We start from the raw sequence: 18,739 nt of genomic DNA on the forward strand, positions 1-18,739 counted from the left end.
CCCTGACTCTGGCAGGAGAGTGCGACCGTCTGCTCTCACCCGATGCTGAACCGAACTGTTAACTCCGAGCCTCAAGCCCGGTTCACTGACTCTGGTGCCTGATCAGAAGCCTGTACCATACAGTCCGCGGCGTGCTCACAACCCTGTGTTTAGAAATGTGATAAGTCACACCCACATGACAGAGAGAAAAGCGCCATGGAATCGTGAAGCTGTATGAATCAATGTTGAACACAAAGTGCTGCCATTGCACTGGGGAGCAGCACTGCAGTGTTTTCTTACCTGACCATGTTTAGGTCTATGTTATGGTCCAAGCAATCCATGAAAGCCCATTTCACAGACAGAGAAAACTATATGGACAAGAGACCATATAGAGCCCCAGCCCCATTCAGACAGGAATTGACTTGCAATAAGAGATGACATTAATGTCATTCAGCGAGTAGACAAATCAAAACTTATAAACAAATAATAACAACATCAACTACAGAAAACACTGGTGACGCAAAACGACATGCGAGAAAGTTGAAATGATTCACATTTTTGAGGCACCAGATGATGCTCGATTAGTCACAATGAGATTGCAGATTTAGGTATAAACTAGCCATTTCAACTTACATGTGTATGAAGTAGACTGGCATGAATGCATGCATGGCACATTATGGACAGAATAAAGATATGAGGAGAGCTTCAACCTATACAAGTAGATGTATTTCATTTTAATTTTAGCTTATTAAAAACCTCCTCATTTATTTAATTAAAACAAAATGTAACTGCATACTGACGGCAGAGGGAGCTTGCCATCTCCAGGAGAGAGTCGCGTTTGATAAGGCAGCGTTTGAATCGGAGAGAGCGCTGACGTCATGGCCCATCTCTCCACACTCAGAGCAACAAAGTAGCAGAGAGAGGCTATGAGAATGGAGCGCATGGATCGGCTGGAATAACAACCTTTCTGAACTATTTTGAAACTTCGAAAACTCAATAAACAATCATGGATACGAGTATTCTGGGTTTCTTGCTGTTGTATTCGCCCTTTCTAAGCGTCGGAGCCCAATTCCCAGCCGGTAAGTGGACATCTTAACGTATTCTATGCAGCCGTGTGGTCCGTACGGCAGGGAAAGTTGTGGGTGACTGTTGGGCAAGTTAATTATCACCACTGAATGCATCAAGGTGGATTTTTATCCACTTAAAATTAGTATATGAATGTATCTATTAAGATCTTGTTTTGTTCACACCGTGACGTTGTATTGGTTATTCCTGATGTGCATTGGGTTGTTCGTCTTTTTAAACTTGCCCACAGGTAGTAGGCTACGGAATTATAGCAATGTGCTATCTTTGTGTAAATAACCTAGTAGCATAGGAATAGATTATCCGTTCCTTTTTCCAATCATGCGTAGCTTACGACTCCATAGTTGACTAGGATGTATCTAGAAAGTTTTTGACTCGCAACTGTAATGTTAGCGTAGTCTGTCTTTGCTGGCAATTCGTAAGGAAAATTGAAGCGGAGAGCTTGCACACCGATGTTGTGGAGAGTTTTTTTAAACAGGTAACATTAGGCTAACCTTAGTAACCTACTCCAAGAAGTTAACCAGCTTTTTCCATTGTACTTTATAAACATTAGCTAAAAAATAGACAAGTGTTATGCCGAATAGGCTACAGCCTGTGCAGTAGCCTACTAGGCAAGAGTAAAGTTAAATGTCCGCGATTTACCCCCCATGCACTTTTTGTGAAATTTCAGCGAATCGCTTCAAATGGTCGACTCCGTGTTCGACGCCTGCATAGTCATGTCCATGTAGCTGAACGTTAATATAGTGGCACGGACAGATATAGGCAATCTCACCAGAAAACACGGAGTTTCAGAAGCACAGCAATGAATGTATTGATTTGTATGTGAGCTCAAATACCAACCTTTACCGAGACCGATTCACGGACAGTGTCTTTAATGGAGATGTTAATGCAGCGCGAAGTAAGCAAGGACAAGAGAGGCTACATTTCATTAAAAAAGTTGCTAACTAACTCTAATTTAGAGGAGCAGGCAGGTGTGCGATAGTCGTGTTTAACGTAATTGGATAAATGTCGCAATATGAACAACAAAGGACAAGTTCATCTATCCCCGTCCAGATTTTACGATGCACGCGGAGTTAATTTATTTGCAACACTGAAAACGGTTGTTATCGGCTACGCGTGGGAAAAGCAGTTGTTTGTTTCCTTTGGCGAATTCTGCCAAACTGGCTTCTGTGTCTAGCTTTAGCAGTGAAAGGGAAAAACAGCCTACATTATCAGTTTTAAAACAAACCTACTCCATGCGAATGGCAAACCCAAGTTGTTTAGGTTTAATTATGGTAAAATATGCTTTAAATTGTAGCATTTGGGTTACAGTAGGCCTGCCCCTCACTCTTTTGTAGTTGGCCGTGCAAATGAAATCCCAGGGGGATATAAGAAGGATTCCCTGCTGAAGGGTACCCAAAAGCTATTTGAAAATGTTCATTCAACGAGCCTAGTATGATAGCTTCAATTTTGGTTATCTGTATGCGCGTAAACGCCTAATGTAGACTAGCTGTCAGAGATAACTCCTTTCCTTTACGCGTCAGTTTCTGCTCTTTCTTTCTGAGAATTGTTCAAAGTTGACCCGTCATTTTTTTTTTTTTTTAAAACGCATGTACAGTAGGTCTAGTTAAGAGATTCAGAAAACTTCCTAGTCTATTTATAACGCACTTGGTGTCACAATTTTCTGTCGGAACGTAATCTAGCCTACATTGTATCATTAGATTAATTATCCATAGGCGGAGAGAGATAGGCTGCAAAAGACAGCTGTCTGCATAGGTGATTAATTAGTGAGAAAAAGTCTTATCTCTGGATTAATTAAATTACAGCAATCAAAAGCACGTAGGCCTACATGGTATGGCTATTTCGCATTTTCGGAGATTGATTACCAAGTGGGTTAATAACGCTCGTAGAATTATGCAAATTAAGCGAGAGATTATTTAACACTGGTAAACAGTGGTTTCAAATCAGGCGGTCAAATGTGCTGTGCTATAATCCAGCTATTATTTTCTCTCTCGCATCTGGACGCAGCGCAAATGGGACATGCGGAGAAAGGTGAGTGTGTGCAGCGCAGCGCAACATCATACAGTGAGAGCTTCTGTCCTGGGTAATTGTGACGCTATGGCTTTGATAAGTCGCCCCCACAGCGCCCGACGGGGTTTCTTTAAAACTGCTCACTTGCAACAACACAGCCCTCCCACCCCTCCACCCCTCAAAACTCGCCAGGGGCTCGCATGCCCTAGGCGTCAACACTACACGCTAACTTAATTCTTCCTCTTTAAATACGCACAGCCCTAATAGCCATTAGTTAACGTGTTAAACACAAGACACTAGGATACAAAATTGAATGCCACTACCAATTTAAGAAAGCCCTCTCATGACCTCCTCTCTATAAGAATTAGTTTTACTGGCCAAGTATGTTCACACATACAAGGGATTTTGTCATAGTTGGTCACAAGGTGGTCATAACTAATGACATAATGATGTACTGTATTTCCTGGGCTTTGTACTTAGCACAATTACAGTGAAATTTAATCTGATCTGAATATACACAGAGCAGACATGTGGTGATGCACATAAGTAACCCCCCCCCCCCCCCCCATTTTAGTTCTTGTCGTACTTGAAGCACTTGAAGCATGCAAATGCATTTCTGGGAGAACAGCCTCATTAACAGGGCTGCAGAATCTGGAGCGTGTAGTGTGTAAGGTATCCCTGTCAATTATTCAGGTTCAAAAGCTCTCATCCTGAACAGTTATTCATTTACTTATTTTGTTTATTATTTATTTTCCTGCATGTTTTTGGTGCACATTGCTGTCCATCTGTCGACGTGTTGAAATGTGTTCTGTTGCTCCGTTCTGTGGCCTGGTTTGTTATTGTAAAGCACCACTATGAACTACTCTCAGTGCTCTGTGAAATGTGAAATATCTCTTATCTGGAGGCCCAATTTTTTGATTCTCAACCACTGATGGCATTGCACTATAGCTATTTATATAAGATGGTTTTCAAGTGTTGCGATGTTGGTTTGATGCTCCAAAAAAGTCTCTCTCTCTCTCTAGTCTTGGCTTTGTTTTTTAAATCAGAAGACGGTCCTTTGTTGAACAGGGCTCAGGGGCACGCTGTCTCTTGTCAGGGAAAAGAGACAAGTCAGGCAAAACTAGGACGTGAGGCCTTGCTGTTCGGCACTCCGTGACAGTTCACTCCGAGGTGCAGGCAGTCTAATGTCATTGTTTTATTACAGGTTAGGCGGCGAGTCACAAGTTGCTTATCACAGCACTTGTGGAGAGGAAACACACTCTTTATTTTACCTGCCATCAACAAAATCTATTTGTGGCTGGCCAGGTATTGTCTATCCCCCCCCCCTTCAGTTGTTTCCCTCAGCGTGGAGATTATGCATGGTAAATCAATACCTGACAAAATGTGTCAAGTGATTTTTGCAGTGGTGTGGATTTTTAATTTAATTCCCTGGAATTCGGCGAGTTTCGCATAATTCCCCCCCTCGCGTTTCTTTATCCCATACCGCTCCTGTGAAGGTTTTGTCAGCATGTTACTTGAATGCCAGCAAGCCCCCCCCACACCCCCCATCCCCCACCTCCTCCAGGATTATGCATGGACAAGTTATTCTTGTTACCATCCCATACAGAGTGGGCTCTCACAGTCTCCTGAGTTGTAATCTAATTCGTATATTCCAAATGACCTTTCCTGTTGAGTGTCAGCCAAATGGTTTCCTGTTTGTTTTTTTTTTTCCTTTTCCTTTTTCGTATCAAGGTGGAGTCAGGTACTCAAGAAAAAGAAAAAGAAAAAGAAAAAGGAAAGGAGAGAGGCTGACATGTTCATCTGGATGCTAACTGCTCAGCCCTGCCGCTCTTTTCGGGGGCTCTTAGCGCGCACGCTGGGCTGGCTTGGTGGACTGGAGCGCTCGCAGGCATTTTAGTCTTTGAGCAGGCCTGAGCGGATGCTGTGACGGGCCTGGAGATGATGGGGCCTGAGTGGGCTTAAAAGCAAAAAAAAAAAAAATGGTGGTGGCGAGGGGAGGGTAGCGGGCTTGTGAAGTGCAATTGTTCGTGCCGAGGGCCTCAGTGTCCATCTCCAGCTGCAGTTATCCTCCACTCTTTGTCGTCGCAGCACTTTCTGGATTAGTGGCCGTAATGGCCTCCGCTGCCCCTGTTCGGACTCTTCTCTCTCTTAAGCTCCTTTGGAGAGCTGACTGGACGCTTCCAAAAGAGGGCGAGACGTCAAGGCCAGCGCAGGATCTCGCTGCGGTGCTTATTCCCACTTCTCTCGCTCCCCCGCCGGATTGCTCTCCTGTTGTTGTTTTTGCTGTTTTTGAGCTTTTTTTTTTTTGGAGGGATGAGAGATTTTAGTATCATGACTTATAACTCCATAAAGATTATGACGTTACTAATAGCCGAAAATTAATCTGTGGTCTCTGAGGGGGAAGGGGGTGGGGGGGGGGTGCTGTCTCTGGTCATTTTACAGCTGCCCATTACGTCCGTCAGTGTCAACCTCAGATTTTGCGTTTCAGCCGCAAGCTGTCGAGAGTTGTCGCACGCTCTCCCCTCAGGTTTGTGTGGAGTGGAGTCATCACACCGGGTTGAGCCCCTTGTGTTTGCCGGAGTTGACACCGGAACAGTGGTCAAGGACAGTGCCGTGCCTTCCTGCCTTAACGGCATATTATGTTTGGCAGAGATTTATTTTCCAAACCCCTCCTGAGTCTCTCTCTCTCTCTCGCTCTGTCTCTCTCCATCCCTCTCTCCGTGTGTTTGTGTGTGTGGTGGTTCGTGACGTGTGTGTATAGTGTCTACCTCCCCCTTTTCTCTCCATGTCTGTGAAAACTGTCAGATGCGGCCCTGTCACACCACACGCTACTGGAAACAACACAGACACGTCACGAACCACCACACACACAAACACACACATCCACACAGAGAGAGAGAGACACACACACACACACACACACACACACCCCGATAGTGTACTGTATCAACTGATTCAGAACAGAAACACCACCTGTCCTCCTGTCATAAAGCCTCCTACAATCACTCAAAGTAGACACTCCTTTAATTTCTGCCTTCTGACTCAGTCTTACTCACGATTCCTTTTATATTTATAATCTTCAGGAGCGTCTTGGTTTAGTCCTTTTCCTCTTCCCTTGCATGCATGTACATGCACGCAGTCATGTTCTAAACGCTGCTGTTACATTGGCGTACACATGTGAGTGATCCATCAGGTGCTTGGTGCGTGTCTGCCAACTGTCTTAATGGGATCTCTCAGTAGACAGTGACGAGTCAAAACATGTCTGAGTGGGAGTGTGGATATCCCAGACAAGTAGTTGTGGCCTGACCAGTCTGATTCCTTCCTTTGTTTTACATGTATTTCCCCTTCTCTTCTTCATATATGAGTAAGAAATGCTATTTCTGTTGATAAGGATTCATTTAGTTTTTTATTTCTTTTTATTTAAAGAATTTCAAACTAAGTAAAATTAGTTTTCAGGTCGTAAACTGAAATGTGTGGCCAGATCACCTCAGAAAACCAACTGAGAGAACTTTAATGACCCATTTCTGGCTTTCCATTAGTGAAGTCTGTGGTTCTTATCCGCTTTATCATATTTGCTGTATTGTGCACGGTTATGAGAAAGCCATTCCAAATGCTTTCAGTGAGAGAGAACCTCATCTGTAAATAAAGAGTAGCATATTGAAGTGGTATTGTTATTAAATAGGTAAGACTATTTTCTTCCTCCCCAGAACAATTTACAGTTCCCTCTCTCCAGATTTGGTTTACAATCCCTCCCAGGAAAACACTGACGCGCAAAGCTCTCCCTTTTTACCATTTTTATGATTTGTTTTATCTGTGTGTTGTACCCTTCATTGGCTCTCAGCAGAGAGAGAGAGAGAGCGAGCGAGAGGAGACTGCGAGAAAGCGGATTTTCTCGTTAAGTCGGCGCAAATGAATGTTAATGATATAGATTTGAATCCCCACCACACGGCCTGTGAGCCCACCTCCTCTCCTCGCCGCCCCTCCTCTTTCTCCTCCTCCTCCTCCCCCTTCATCTGTTTTGCGTGTGCTGATGTTAAGCAGCTCTCTCCTGCTGCTCGCGGAGACAAGTGGGGCTGTCACTTAGCGTGACAGTGAAGGCAGAGCGAGGCCCAGCCGAGTCGCTTCGGCTAACGGCAATTTATGGCCGCCTCTCTTCTCCCAACAAAAAGAGGGCATTTCTCTCTCTATCTCTCTCTCTTTCTCTCCCTCTATTTCTCTCCCTCTCATTCTCCCTTTTTCATCCTCTGTTTTCTTCAGTTGTCTTTCTATTGGCCTCTTAGAGGTTTAGTGCTTCATCGTGTCTCACCTGCTGCTTCCATCTTCACCCTCGTCCATCACTCTCATCAGCAGCAGAGTGGCCATCCACTTCCCTTATGTCTATATAATCTCCATGTATACCTCAAGGGAGGTGTGGACTGTAGAACGGTCTCATTAGGCTATGAGATCCTAGAGTCCATCACTTGCGGTATTGCTGATGAGGTAGCTTTACCTCAGCTGATGTAGTTGTATGCGAAGGGCTTTTCTGTTGTTGTTTTCCCTCGGCAAGTTAATGTGGCACGACCCTCTCTGTGAACACTGGCCTCTTGGTTATCCTTTCGTGATAAACATGGCCACTGCCTCGGTCAGAAATATTACACCGGAGACGGGGGGGAGAAAGCAGTGCGTCCACTCGGAGCAGATAACGTTGCTGAGGGCCTGCCTCCATGTGACAGAGGATGTCCGCGGGAGTTACGTTCAGAAGGAGATTCGCTTATGCATACATACAGCGGAGCTCGTGAGATGTTTGTACAGTGTTTGTTTGGCCTCTCTCTCTCTCTCTCTCTCTCTCTCTCTCTCTCTCTCTCTCTCTCTCTCTGTCTTTCTCGCTCTCTCTGCCTGTCTTGGTTGTTTGTTCTTTTCGTGTGTGGTAAGTGTAGTTGAAGGGTACATGAAAAGCAGTAATTCCTCCCCCCTTACACACACACACACCCACACATTCCCACTCCCACTCCCACTCCCCCTCCCCTCCTCCCTGAGAGCCTTCCTGAAAAGGCCCCCGGGCGAACGCCGGAGTGTTTGTATTCTCAGGGTCCTGCTCAGGAGACTCTTGCCCACATGTGGCTCCGGTTAGCCACGGACCTCGCTTAACGTTTGAACTCAAATTAACAGGGTCGTCACGGTCACCGAGCCGCTGCAAAGAGTTTGAAACAATGACTTTGGAATCCATCCGACCTATTCTCTCGTTCATTTGTAGCCTCGTTGATTTATACTGTCTTTGCTGCTGTTGTTCGTACTGGTCGGCGCCATCGTTTTAATTGTCGATGCGGTTTGCGCAGAGTGCGATGGAGCAAGTCGGGGGGGTTATTTATGCATGTCTTCGGAAGGGGCACGTTCAGGTCTCCTGGAAGAATTCGGAGATGTCAGATGCACCTCCGCCTCATTAGCATGCTACGGCGCTACGCGGGTTGCAAAAGTTCAGCTCTTGTTTGTCAGTGACATCATTCCCGCCCAGCTGAGAACTTTGATGGGGTCAAGCTACCCCCAGCGGGTTAACATCGTTTCATGGCAGTACTTCTCCAATAAAGAAATTGGAGCAACCACATTACCCCCGAGTGAAGGTTAAATAGCTGCCTTTTGAGAGAAGGGGTGTGAGACAGAGAGGCACACAATCTGATTAGCCGATCAGAATTCCAACGCGCACACCAACAATGGCTTGGTCATGCTTAATGTGCCAGTTGTTATTGTCTCGTGGTATTGGTAAATAGAAGAAAAAAAAACAGATCAGTTCAGCTCTTTTTGGTCTCCAGACTGTAATGTTTTGAGTTAGTCTCTCCCATCTCTGAATCATATTATGCTTGGCAATTTGTGGCGTTTCATTTTTGATTTCTCATTATCGAGTTCTGTCATTTTAAAAGGCGCAAGATGGTTGTGAAGAACAGAGAGGGGGAGGGGGAGAGAGAGAGAGAGAGAACCAGCTGAAATGTGTGAGTGAGAAATCATCTGAAATTGGATCCTTTGTACAGAAGCGAACGCTCCACTACCAGACAGTTCTCTCTTCATCTGACGAAGTGAACGGTGACTGTTTTGATCTGGCTTGGCTAAAGGGCGCTCCATTAAAGTTCTTAGTGACTGGTGGGGCACCGGCAGATTGTCTCCATTAGTTCAGTTTTGCAACTCCTGCTATCGACAGATCTCCGAAGTACCCTGAGCTTGCCACAGAATATAATTGTGGGAGCCACGGTGCTCGGATGAACAAATAGTGCAGCGCTAATGAAAGCGTTTTTTTTGATCGGGACAAAAGAGGCGAAGACTTTAGAACAGCGACGAGTCAAGCCCTGGAAGCATCAGGCCCAGGCTTCTGTTCACACGTCTTGGTGTTTTCACCTGCACACATCGTTAGGGCAGTCGCTCATCCGTCACCGCTGCCTCCGCTCGGGAACGCTTTTCAGTAGATTAATCAGGAAATTGTCCTCTTCCTTTTCCCGTTCCTGCATGGCCACTAGCGACCTTGATGTGGGAATTCATGCGCCGCTTGCTCTTTCCACAGCTCGACGGCCAATTGAAGGAGCAGTGCAAACAACGAAACAAACGCACCGTGAAGGCAAACGATAATCATTGGATTTCTTTTTTTTTTTTTTTTTTGGTTAACATGTGGGACACCATTTTCCTAAGTGCCTTCTTTGTTCTTGTTGTCTGTGCTTTCATTGTCACAGCATATTGCATTAGCCACCACAGCCCCAGTTCATTCCGTGCTAAGTTTGTTAACTCGACTAATTTCAGCAGATGCGTCTGGAGGGAGCTTTTGTGGGTTTTTAGGGGATCTTCCCTCGTTCAGTCCCCAGCCGCTGATTCAGGACCGGTGTTTGTGGAGCCACCTGGGCCTGCCAGTTTTTGTATCAGTGAAGCTCTTTGATGTAAGCCTGCCCGTTTTAGTCACAGTCTCCTTGCAACTGGGGGGGAAGATTTGAGGCACAAAACGCTCCATTGTCCACCGCTTCTCGCCAAGAAGGGGAAGGGATGCCTGTGAACCTGGAAGAAGTGGTCACGAATTATGATAAATCGTCTTTGACTGAGAATCCACAGCTTTGTAATCTGTTTTGAGGGTGCCTTTTGTGCCGTACTCAGTAGTCTTCACTTCACGGTTGCTTTGCGTTACCCCCCCCCCCCACACACACACACACACACACACCCCCGCACCCTCCTGCCTTTGCCTCACTCCCTTCCCTCTGCCCTATGCTTCAGACTTTTTATGTCCTCCAAGAGACAATTATTTCTCCCGGAGAAAAACTCTTTTGACCTTTTCTGAGCGAGCTGTGGCAAGTCGATTTAGGCAGAGCCGGTGTCAAGCGCCCGCTCACTCCCCATTCAAGCTCCTTATCAGGCCCGAGCTGAAGCGTCTGAGCTCCAGTCTGGCTCCGGTCCACAACTGGCATGTGGGCCTTCAGACCCCCCCCCCCCACCCTCCCCTTCCCCTCCCACGTGTCAATCAGGACAGCACAGCGTGTGAAGAATAATCTGCTCTCTGATAGTCAAAGGACTACTCCGGAGAAGACGCTTCGTTGCTGAAGCAAGTGTCCGCATTGCGGAAGAAAGTTGAGTTGTTACTTTTCGCTTTTTTTTGTTTTTGTTTTCGTCGGCTGTCGACAGTGTCGCCGGAGCTCCTCGGTGGCTCTTATTAGCAAATGGGGGTTAAGTGCCAGTAGCCAGAGTGCAGTGCATCGACGATGCAGTAAAGTCATCCACACACAGCTTTAATTTCATCGCTTTAATGTGAACTTGCCCACGTTCAGGGTGTGTTCCACCTCTTCTTCTCCTCCCTTAGCTCCTTCCTTCCCTCCCTCCCTCCTTCCTTCTCTCTCACTCTCTCTCTCCCTCTCTCTTGCAGTTGGTAGTGTAATTAGGGGGTTTGTTGTGGCACGTTGTTTACAGTGATGCGTCTTGGCACATTTTTAATTGTAGGACTGTGGACTTGCTGGTCTGACAGGCTGTCTTAATGAGCGGGCTGTCTGATCGGCGCGGATGATCCAGGGTGACAGTCCTCCAGCGCTGAACTAGTGCCCACACTGGACGAGTAGGGGGGCAGTCAGCCGCTGCCGCTGCACCCCCCCACACTCCACCCCAATGCCCACCCCATCCTCCTCTGCGATCTGTCATCTCCCCTGTTTGAAGGCCCGTCGGCCACTGTTAGCCCACATGCTTTGATTGACTTACTCCCCCCTCCACATTCCTTCCCTGGCTTCTCCTTGCTTGATGTATTGCGAAATTGTTTTAACTAGTGTGACTGAAAAGGGAGCCACTGTCACCTTCCTGCAGGCTAAAGAAGGAAGTGGCAAAGGAGAGAGTCCATAGCCCCTATCTGTCTTGCTCTCCCTCCCTCTCCCTCTCCCTCTCCCTCTTTCTTTCTCTCTCTCTTTCTCTCTGTTACTCTCTCGGTCTCTCCTTCTCCCTCTCCCTCTCTCAGATATTGCCCCAGCTATATTAATATTTGAGGGGTCTATCTTGACCGCGATATGCCGTGACGGATGTCGTTGGGGCCGCAACATCTGACCCTGCAGGTGTTTCATCTCCTCTTGCTGCAGAGGGCTTGCAGTTTGCTCAGGGAAATTGGGTCCTTGGCTCTGCCTACTGTCACAGGCAGACACTTGCACAACTGTTTTTTCCCCCTTCTACTTCTGCACTAAAACATGCCATAACTATGAGATCAGGCATGTCTTAAAGCGTGCGTGTCTTTTGGCATTTTAGGTCAGATCTATCAGGACAGTGATAAGCGTGGGAAGAAAGACAGTAGATGGAGTGAAGGAACACACGGAAGTGATTATACATTTTGTTCTCAACGGAAGAAGATGAACTTTATAACCTCTGTTCATTTCAGTATGCCAGCTCATCTTAGTTTGTTACTCATTTATTATTCATTGCAATTATTTAAAATAATTATTCATCATCATTCAAGTCATTTTACTCTTTTCTTTGAGTGCAGGCGCCTTGATGATGTTCTCTTTCCTCTAGAAACACAGTGGCATATGTCTTTGGATGACAAAGGGCATTTTTTTGTACTTGTACTCAGAACAGGTCACATTCCTGGTCTATGGCATAAAGTAAGCCTGAAACAAAGTTATGTTTAGACTTAAGAAAACAGTCCATGTGTTTTTAAAAGAGAATATCAACAGTGGAATGGAACACCCCTGTTTTGACAATTCAGAGTCTTCTAAACAGGCAGTAGCCATTGCGTGGGTCATTTTACATCAGCTGTCTCAGCTGAGACTAAGTGCAGACAGGATAAGCATGTATAAATGTGAAGGCATCAGCATGCATAGCCAAACATGAGTGATATCTCTGCTTTACGAGTCTGGTTGCATGTTGGTCGTCAAACTGAAGTAGCATATTTTGACAAGCCGAGGTCTGCAGTGAATCTTAATCACCCGCAAGTTTAACCTCTCACCCTTCTGCTGATGATGGAATGCACATAATATTGTTTTTCTTTTTTTTCTATCTCAGTGTTGGATTCTGACTCTAGCCTCTGCATTCCAGCTATGGAAATAAACTAACCCTAACCCTAACCCTGGCTGTTGAGCTCAATCTGAATCAAACAATGAGTAACAACAACTGGTAGCCTAATTTGCTGACAGTTAACTTAAGAAATTATGCATCATTAAATCAATATATTTTTCATACTTGCTTTGTTTAAACCATGATGTATACTATATTGTTATTACTCAATAGAATGCTACCAAAAAGACAGGACTATGGATGGACCCTGAACTGTAACAATTACCCTAATAAGTGCACTGAAAAGCGAAAGAAAGAGCTTCCATGACTTGTACGATATTGTAATATTACTATTTCACATCTTTGCTGCATGAGACCATTTCTAAGAATTAAATTGTCCTACATAACATGCTTCTCAGACATGACATTTCCTCCATTGAAATCTGATGGCGTACATGCTTTGATTAAATTGTGTTTTTATCATTGTTCTATGCATTGCTATAAAGAAAGCCCCATAAAATATGTTAAACGGTCTGTCTGTCTGGGATAGCTATTCCCAAGGGAGGGACCAAATGGTTGTCATTGTTGCTGTGTTGCACTTTGCCTCTTCGATCTCCATGTCAGATTGGATGCATCATAACACAGATGGGGTTAATCAGAAGGTTAATGGCGGCCATTTTCTCTGCACTCTAGCCGCAGACTCAGAAGTAGGCCTCCAACCAGCAGCTCGTTGACCTTAAATCACAAGCCATCACAGCTGATGAAGGGTAGAAGCATGCTGTCTGATGGGACTAGGTGTAGCCCTACAGATGCCAATAAGTTCTGGATTGAAGTCACAATCAGCCATCTCTGGGTTTCTTCATGACTTCATTTCTTGTGTTTCATTTCTTTAGGCTAGTGGCCAATTATGAACTTGAATACCAATGATTGACGCGAACTGCCTTGACAATTAGTTTTGGTCATCGCATTTTTTTTAGAAGGAGTCAAAGTTGGTGTTGCTGTTAAACAATGCTCGCCATTGTGCGCATCTGTAGTCGTTGGCAACGCTTGAACCGGAGGAAATTGGCTTGTTGGAGTAATGAGCTGATCTTTGACTCCTTGGCTGTGAGTGCACTCTGCTGCTTGACCCAGTGGAGCAGGACCCCGTCCCCCCGCCCCCTCCCCAGCAATGGGGCTTGTCTGACAGCGGCCTGACAGTCGGGGCTGCGGGCGCGACGGTGAATTGATGACGGCAAGCCTTGACCGATTCGCATCGAACGGGAGGCTTAATCAATCATCAGGGCCAGACTCCCGCCGAGGTGATGGGGCATTAATTGAATTCCCGGCTCGTTACAGCAGTCGTCATTGCAGAGGTCACGTAGCGAGTTGTAATTTTTCACCTCTCTCTCTCTCCCTCTCTCTCTCTCGCTCTCGCTCTCTGTCTCTCATGTGTTTACTGGTGGAGTGTCAATCTTAAAATGGATCCATTAAGCATTTCTCCGTTGCAAAATCCGTGCCGCGCATATTCTTCCCGGGCTCTCGCTGTCCGTTCATTTGAATCATGCACCCACACCTCTCCCTGGGGCGCATCCTGTACATTCTACCACTCAAGTGATGGTGATCCCCCGTTCACCCCGCCAGTCAATTAACAGTCCACTTCATGGGAATGTGCGGACAGAATTGTAGCAGAACAGTGTTCCATGTGGTGTTGTTGAGTGTGTGGGTAAATGTGTTTGTTTGTGTTTGTGTGTGTGTATGTGTTTTTTTTTGTGTGTGTGTGTGTGTGTGAGCGTGTCCGAGAGAGCTGGAGGTCAGCGTGAGAGTTGGGATGTCGCGTGGAGGAGACCCCGGGGCGGTGTGTGTGGGGGCTGCACAAGAGACAGATGGCGTTGATGTTTGCTCAGAAATAGAAGCGCTTCCTTCCCATTGCCTTTAAGATAAGCTTCCTCGCTCACTCTCTCTTTCTCTCTCTCTCTCTGTCTCTTTCTTTGTCTCTCTCTCTTTCTCTCTCTCTTTCTCTCTCTCTTTCTCTCTCTCTTTCTCTCTCTCTGTCTCTCTAGCGGTGTAATGTGTTAACGAACACAAAGATCTTATGTGTGAGGCGATTGAGGGTCAATTGCTTTCATTTTAAGTTAATGCCAGAATTTCACTTTCACAACGGAAAGTCATTCATCAGGGAATAAAGCTGAAATTAATTCAGTACGAAAGGCACTTACGCTTTGCCCTGTTAACATAGGCTATCTATTAAATCCAGAGACGCGACACTTTCAAAAAATAAAAACTCTCCGCCTTTCTGTATGGAAGTTGCCTTCATACGATCAAGGAGGCCGACCCTTCCCATGATGCACTGTGAACTGAATCTGTCACTGGGTGTAGACGGTACCCAGTGAGTGGCCCTCTCCTTCAACACACCCCACCCACCCCCCCCCACCCCCTGCCATGGCCGACCCACTGCCGCTCTGCCCGCTTGCGTCAGCTCATCCGCCCTGTCGTCCCCGGGCGCTGCTGTGGCAGCAGCGCAGGGGCCGATGAGCTCATAGCTGGCGTCCATTTTGAGAGACCTCATTCCTCATTCTTTCGCTGACTTGAGTACATCACAAAAGCCTTCTTATAGAACTGGTTAGTCCAGGCTAATGTTAAAGGAACACATCAACTTTCTTGGGGATATTAGCTTATTTGACCTAGTCTGACACCTTTAGCATAATTCACTGGAAGTGTGTTACATCAATCAGCCTCAAGTTAGCCTGTAGCGAAAAGGAAGCTTTGCTAACTAGTCTAATCCACTTCTTATCTAACTCTGGGGTAGATGGCAAATAAGTTAATTGCTTAAAGCGTAAGTTTGGCGGAAAATGAAAATAAAGCTATTTTCTGAATGAAAATACATCAACTAAGCCGTGGAGGAAGTAATTTTAGCTCATCACGCAGTACAGAGCTAGAACTGGCAGGACCTACAGCCCAAAATCGCAAACAGTGGGTCAGCATTGGGCTTTCAGCCATGCGCTTTCAAAATCGCATTTTTAACCACTAACATTGCTCAAAACAGCGGCAAACCTCGTCAGCAGCTTGCTCTAGGTGTCTACACATAAAACTAAGCACCAATCAGTCTGTAAACTTTGGAATAGTCTGTATACACGTGGAATCAATTCGATACCGCAACACCGTCTGAATCACAGAAATGTCTCGCGAGATCTCACACGGAAGCACGGGAGCTATTCCTACGGGTAGTCAAAATCGCATTTTTAAACCACTAACATTGCTCAAATCAGCGGCAAACCTCGTCAGAAGCTTGCTCTAGATGTCTACACATAAAACGAACCACCAACAACTTGGCTCACGAACCCGACGTTTATAAAAGAAGACTGTTATGAACACTAACCTCTTCCAGTTCCTCACGAAGGAAAGTCCACGAGCTCTCGTGTGAGATCTCGCGAGACATTTCTGTGATTCAGACGGTGTTGCGGTCTCGAATTGATTCCACGTATATACAGACTATTCCAAAGTTTACAGACTGATTGGTGCTTCGTTTTATGTGTAGACACCTAGAGCAAGCTGCTGACGAGGTTTGCCGCTGTTTTGAGCAATGTTAGTGGTTTAAAAATGCGATTTTGAAAGCGCATGGCTGAAAGCCCAATGCTGACCCACTGTTTGCGATTTCGGGCTGTAGGTCCTGCCAGTGCTAGCTCTGTACTGCGTGATGAGCGAAAATTACTTCCTCCACGGCTTAGTTGATGTATTTTCATTCAGAAAATAGCTTTATTTTCATTTTCCGCCAAACTTACGCTTTAAGTTAATGAAGGCTAATTACTCGAGATGTTGGTGTGTTCCTTTAACAACAAGCTCCTTGGTTGTGTGACACTTCCAATTTGTTATTTTTGTATAACTTGAAGCTCGGTTGATTATAATTTCTCAGGGTGTTTATTATAATAAATAAATTAATAATTTGCTTTCATATCACTTCAAGGCTTTTCTCCAGTGTCGAGGCCACAGTGAGTGAATTTAGTTTGTAAAATGAAGACTAAGCCCAGTCAACTGTACTATGGAAAAACTCATCCAAATGCTGGTAGACTTGTTTTGAGTCTGTGTGCCTGTGTTTGCAGTCTTTGCAGTGGAGGCTGAGTGAATACTGCCCCCCCCCCCCCCCCTCCCTCCCCCTTGTTGGCGGTGCCTCCAGTGTGCGCTGATTACAGCCCCATTCTTCTCCTCCCTGGCCCAGCAGAATCATTAATTACATAACCTGACTGTCAGAGTAATTTGTGAAAACTCTCTCTGGTCAGTGAAAACCTCCCCACAGCTTCCAAGCGCGCACGTATGCAACGTAACGGACCGCGATAAATGATTGCTTTGTTTTTGAAGTACCTTTAATCAAGGTTATTAGTGTGATTATCACTATGTGAAGGCGCTATTCATTTAAAAAAATATATAAATCAGTGAGGGAGTCGGTCTGTATTTGCCCTTCACGTTGAACAGTAGAACAGGAGGGAGGGTGACTGCGGAAGTGCACACTTCCTTCCAGACAGACCTGGACGGACTCTCCTGAAGCCAGCCCCGACCTGGTGGCGTCCACTGGGCAGAGCCTGGCGCTGCCATATGGACCGGGAGTCTGGAGGTGGTGAACAGGGGGTCGCTCCAGATGGTCTGTCCATCCCGTCCACCCCCACTCTCATCTCACCCCCGTCCCCCCCCTCCGTCAGCGGCCAGCTGACAGACAGTAAATGTCATCTGTAGCTTCCATTGGCCTGATGGCATGGCTGGCATGGCTGGCGTGACTGCGGGCATCTTTCGTTCCGCTCTGCTCCACTCCGCTCCGCTCCCTACTTCCGCAGGTATGTGCGAATGAAGGAGGGAGGGGGGGGGGGGGGCACAGCCATGCAATGCTTCATACGCCAGATCAATTTCCACTCGAGTGAAGAATAAAAAAAAAGAATGAAGAAGTCGTTGTTAAAGGGTTGTTTTTTGTCCCTTTTGATGGCGGATCTGCATGGCCATTAGATTGCAGTCAGAGCGAGAGGAAAAGAGGAAAAGGGAACGTGTTGCACTTCCTCTTGAATTTCTTCCTTGGGTGAGTGGCGCTGAAAGGCCAGTGCAGCCCACATAATGGCAGAGGGAGTGTGTGACTCTCCGCACTTAAAGATAGAGCCTCAAAGTTCTTAGGTGGCGAGGAAGAGAGACCATCTTTTGTTGTTTCCTTTTAGCCAGTAGCACAGGCCTCGCGGTCTGTCAGTCTTTGAGGAAATGCTTTTCTGGTGTCCAATATTGACTCCAAATCTTGTAGAGATGCAGCGGTGCACAGTGGGGCCGTAGCCCTTTGATGGGGGAAAGTATTGAAATGTGGGCAATTTGGTGCCATGGATGTGGAGGGTGAGGCAGACCTTTCATCTTGTTACAGAAAAACAATGTGTTTGCTTGCAGAAACACAGGCACCAAAATGAATCTTGTGGGTCTGCTGTGACCCAGCTCAGCTGTTTCCTATTGTAGGCGACACTATTTACTATGGTCAGCACTGGTTTTATTACTACCATATATATATATTTTTTCTACCCTTTTTAGACTTTTGCTCCTTTTCAGTCTTCAATGAACCCTACATCATCCGCAGTTATTCATTTCCTGGAACAGTCAGATGCCATTTGAACATGATGTTCTCTTAAAAGACAGGTTTTCTGTGATGTGTTCAACAGAATATTTCTTGATTCGAATCAGAATTAACTTGCAAATGAAAGACTTACGGAAAAAGTAAAAGTGCACACATCATTTTTTTTTAATAAATGTCCTCTAAGGATGATAAAATAGATGACATTATGCTTAATGACATTGTGTTATTCATTCAGAAAAGAAGCTGATTCCAAACACTATATTGACCCTTATGTTAAAATGCCCATTTCTATGCTTACAGTGAGCGTGGGAAGAATACATTTGCATTATCTATAATGAAATCAACGTTACCTTTTATAAGCCAATATCGCCTATTCAGACCAACACTCTCCTCTCTTTGTTAGAGTAGCCATTAGTAATCTGAAAGCGTCTTATTTCGGAGAGGATGCTATTTTTCAATCTTTCTGAGAGGTACGTTTTCAATATTGTTAGGGCCAGTAGCTTGTATGATGGGGGGGAATGGCCGCCACAATCTCAGAGGGCACTCTTCCTGCCCCTCAAAACCTCAAAAAAAAAAGAAAAAAAGAAAAGAAATTCCCATGGAGGATCTGCTGTCGCCAGTCAACTCCATGCC

General features: G+C 45.7%; 1 protein-coding gene across 4 annotated transcripts in view; it reads left to right on the forward strand.

Annotated features, from left to right (window-relative positions):
- The first annotated feature begins 891 nt into the window (after positions 1 to 891).
- The window catches only part of ptprk (protein tyrosine phosphatase receptor type K), a 131,920-nt gene continuing 114,072 nt past the window's right edge, over positions 892 to 18,739 (forward strand). For all 4 annotated transcript variants that reach the window (XM_062550102.1, XM_062550103.1, XM_062550104.1 and 1 more), the window contains exon 1: positions 892 to 1,058. In XM_062550102.1, the coding sequence (XP_062406086.1) occupies positions 986 to 1,058 (73 nt within the window). In that variant the 5' untranslated portion in view covers positions 892 to 985. The remainder of the gene's footprint in view (positions 1,059 to 18,739) is intronic.

This window comes from Sardina pilchardus, chromosome 12 (genome assembly GCF_963854185.1).
Source record: "Sardina pilchardus chromosome 12, fSarPil1.1, whole genome shotgun sequence".
NCBI classification, from domain to species: domain Eukaryota; kingdom Metazoa; phylum Chordata; class Actinopteri; order Clupeiformes; family Clupeidae; genus Sardina; species Sardina pilchardus.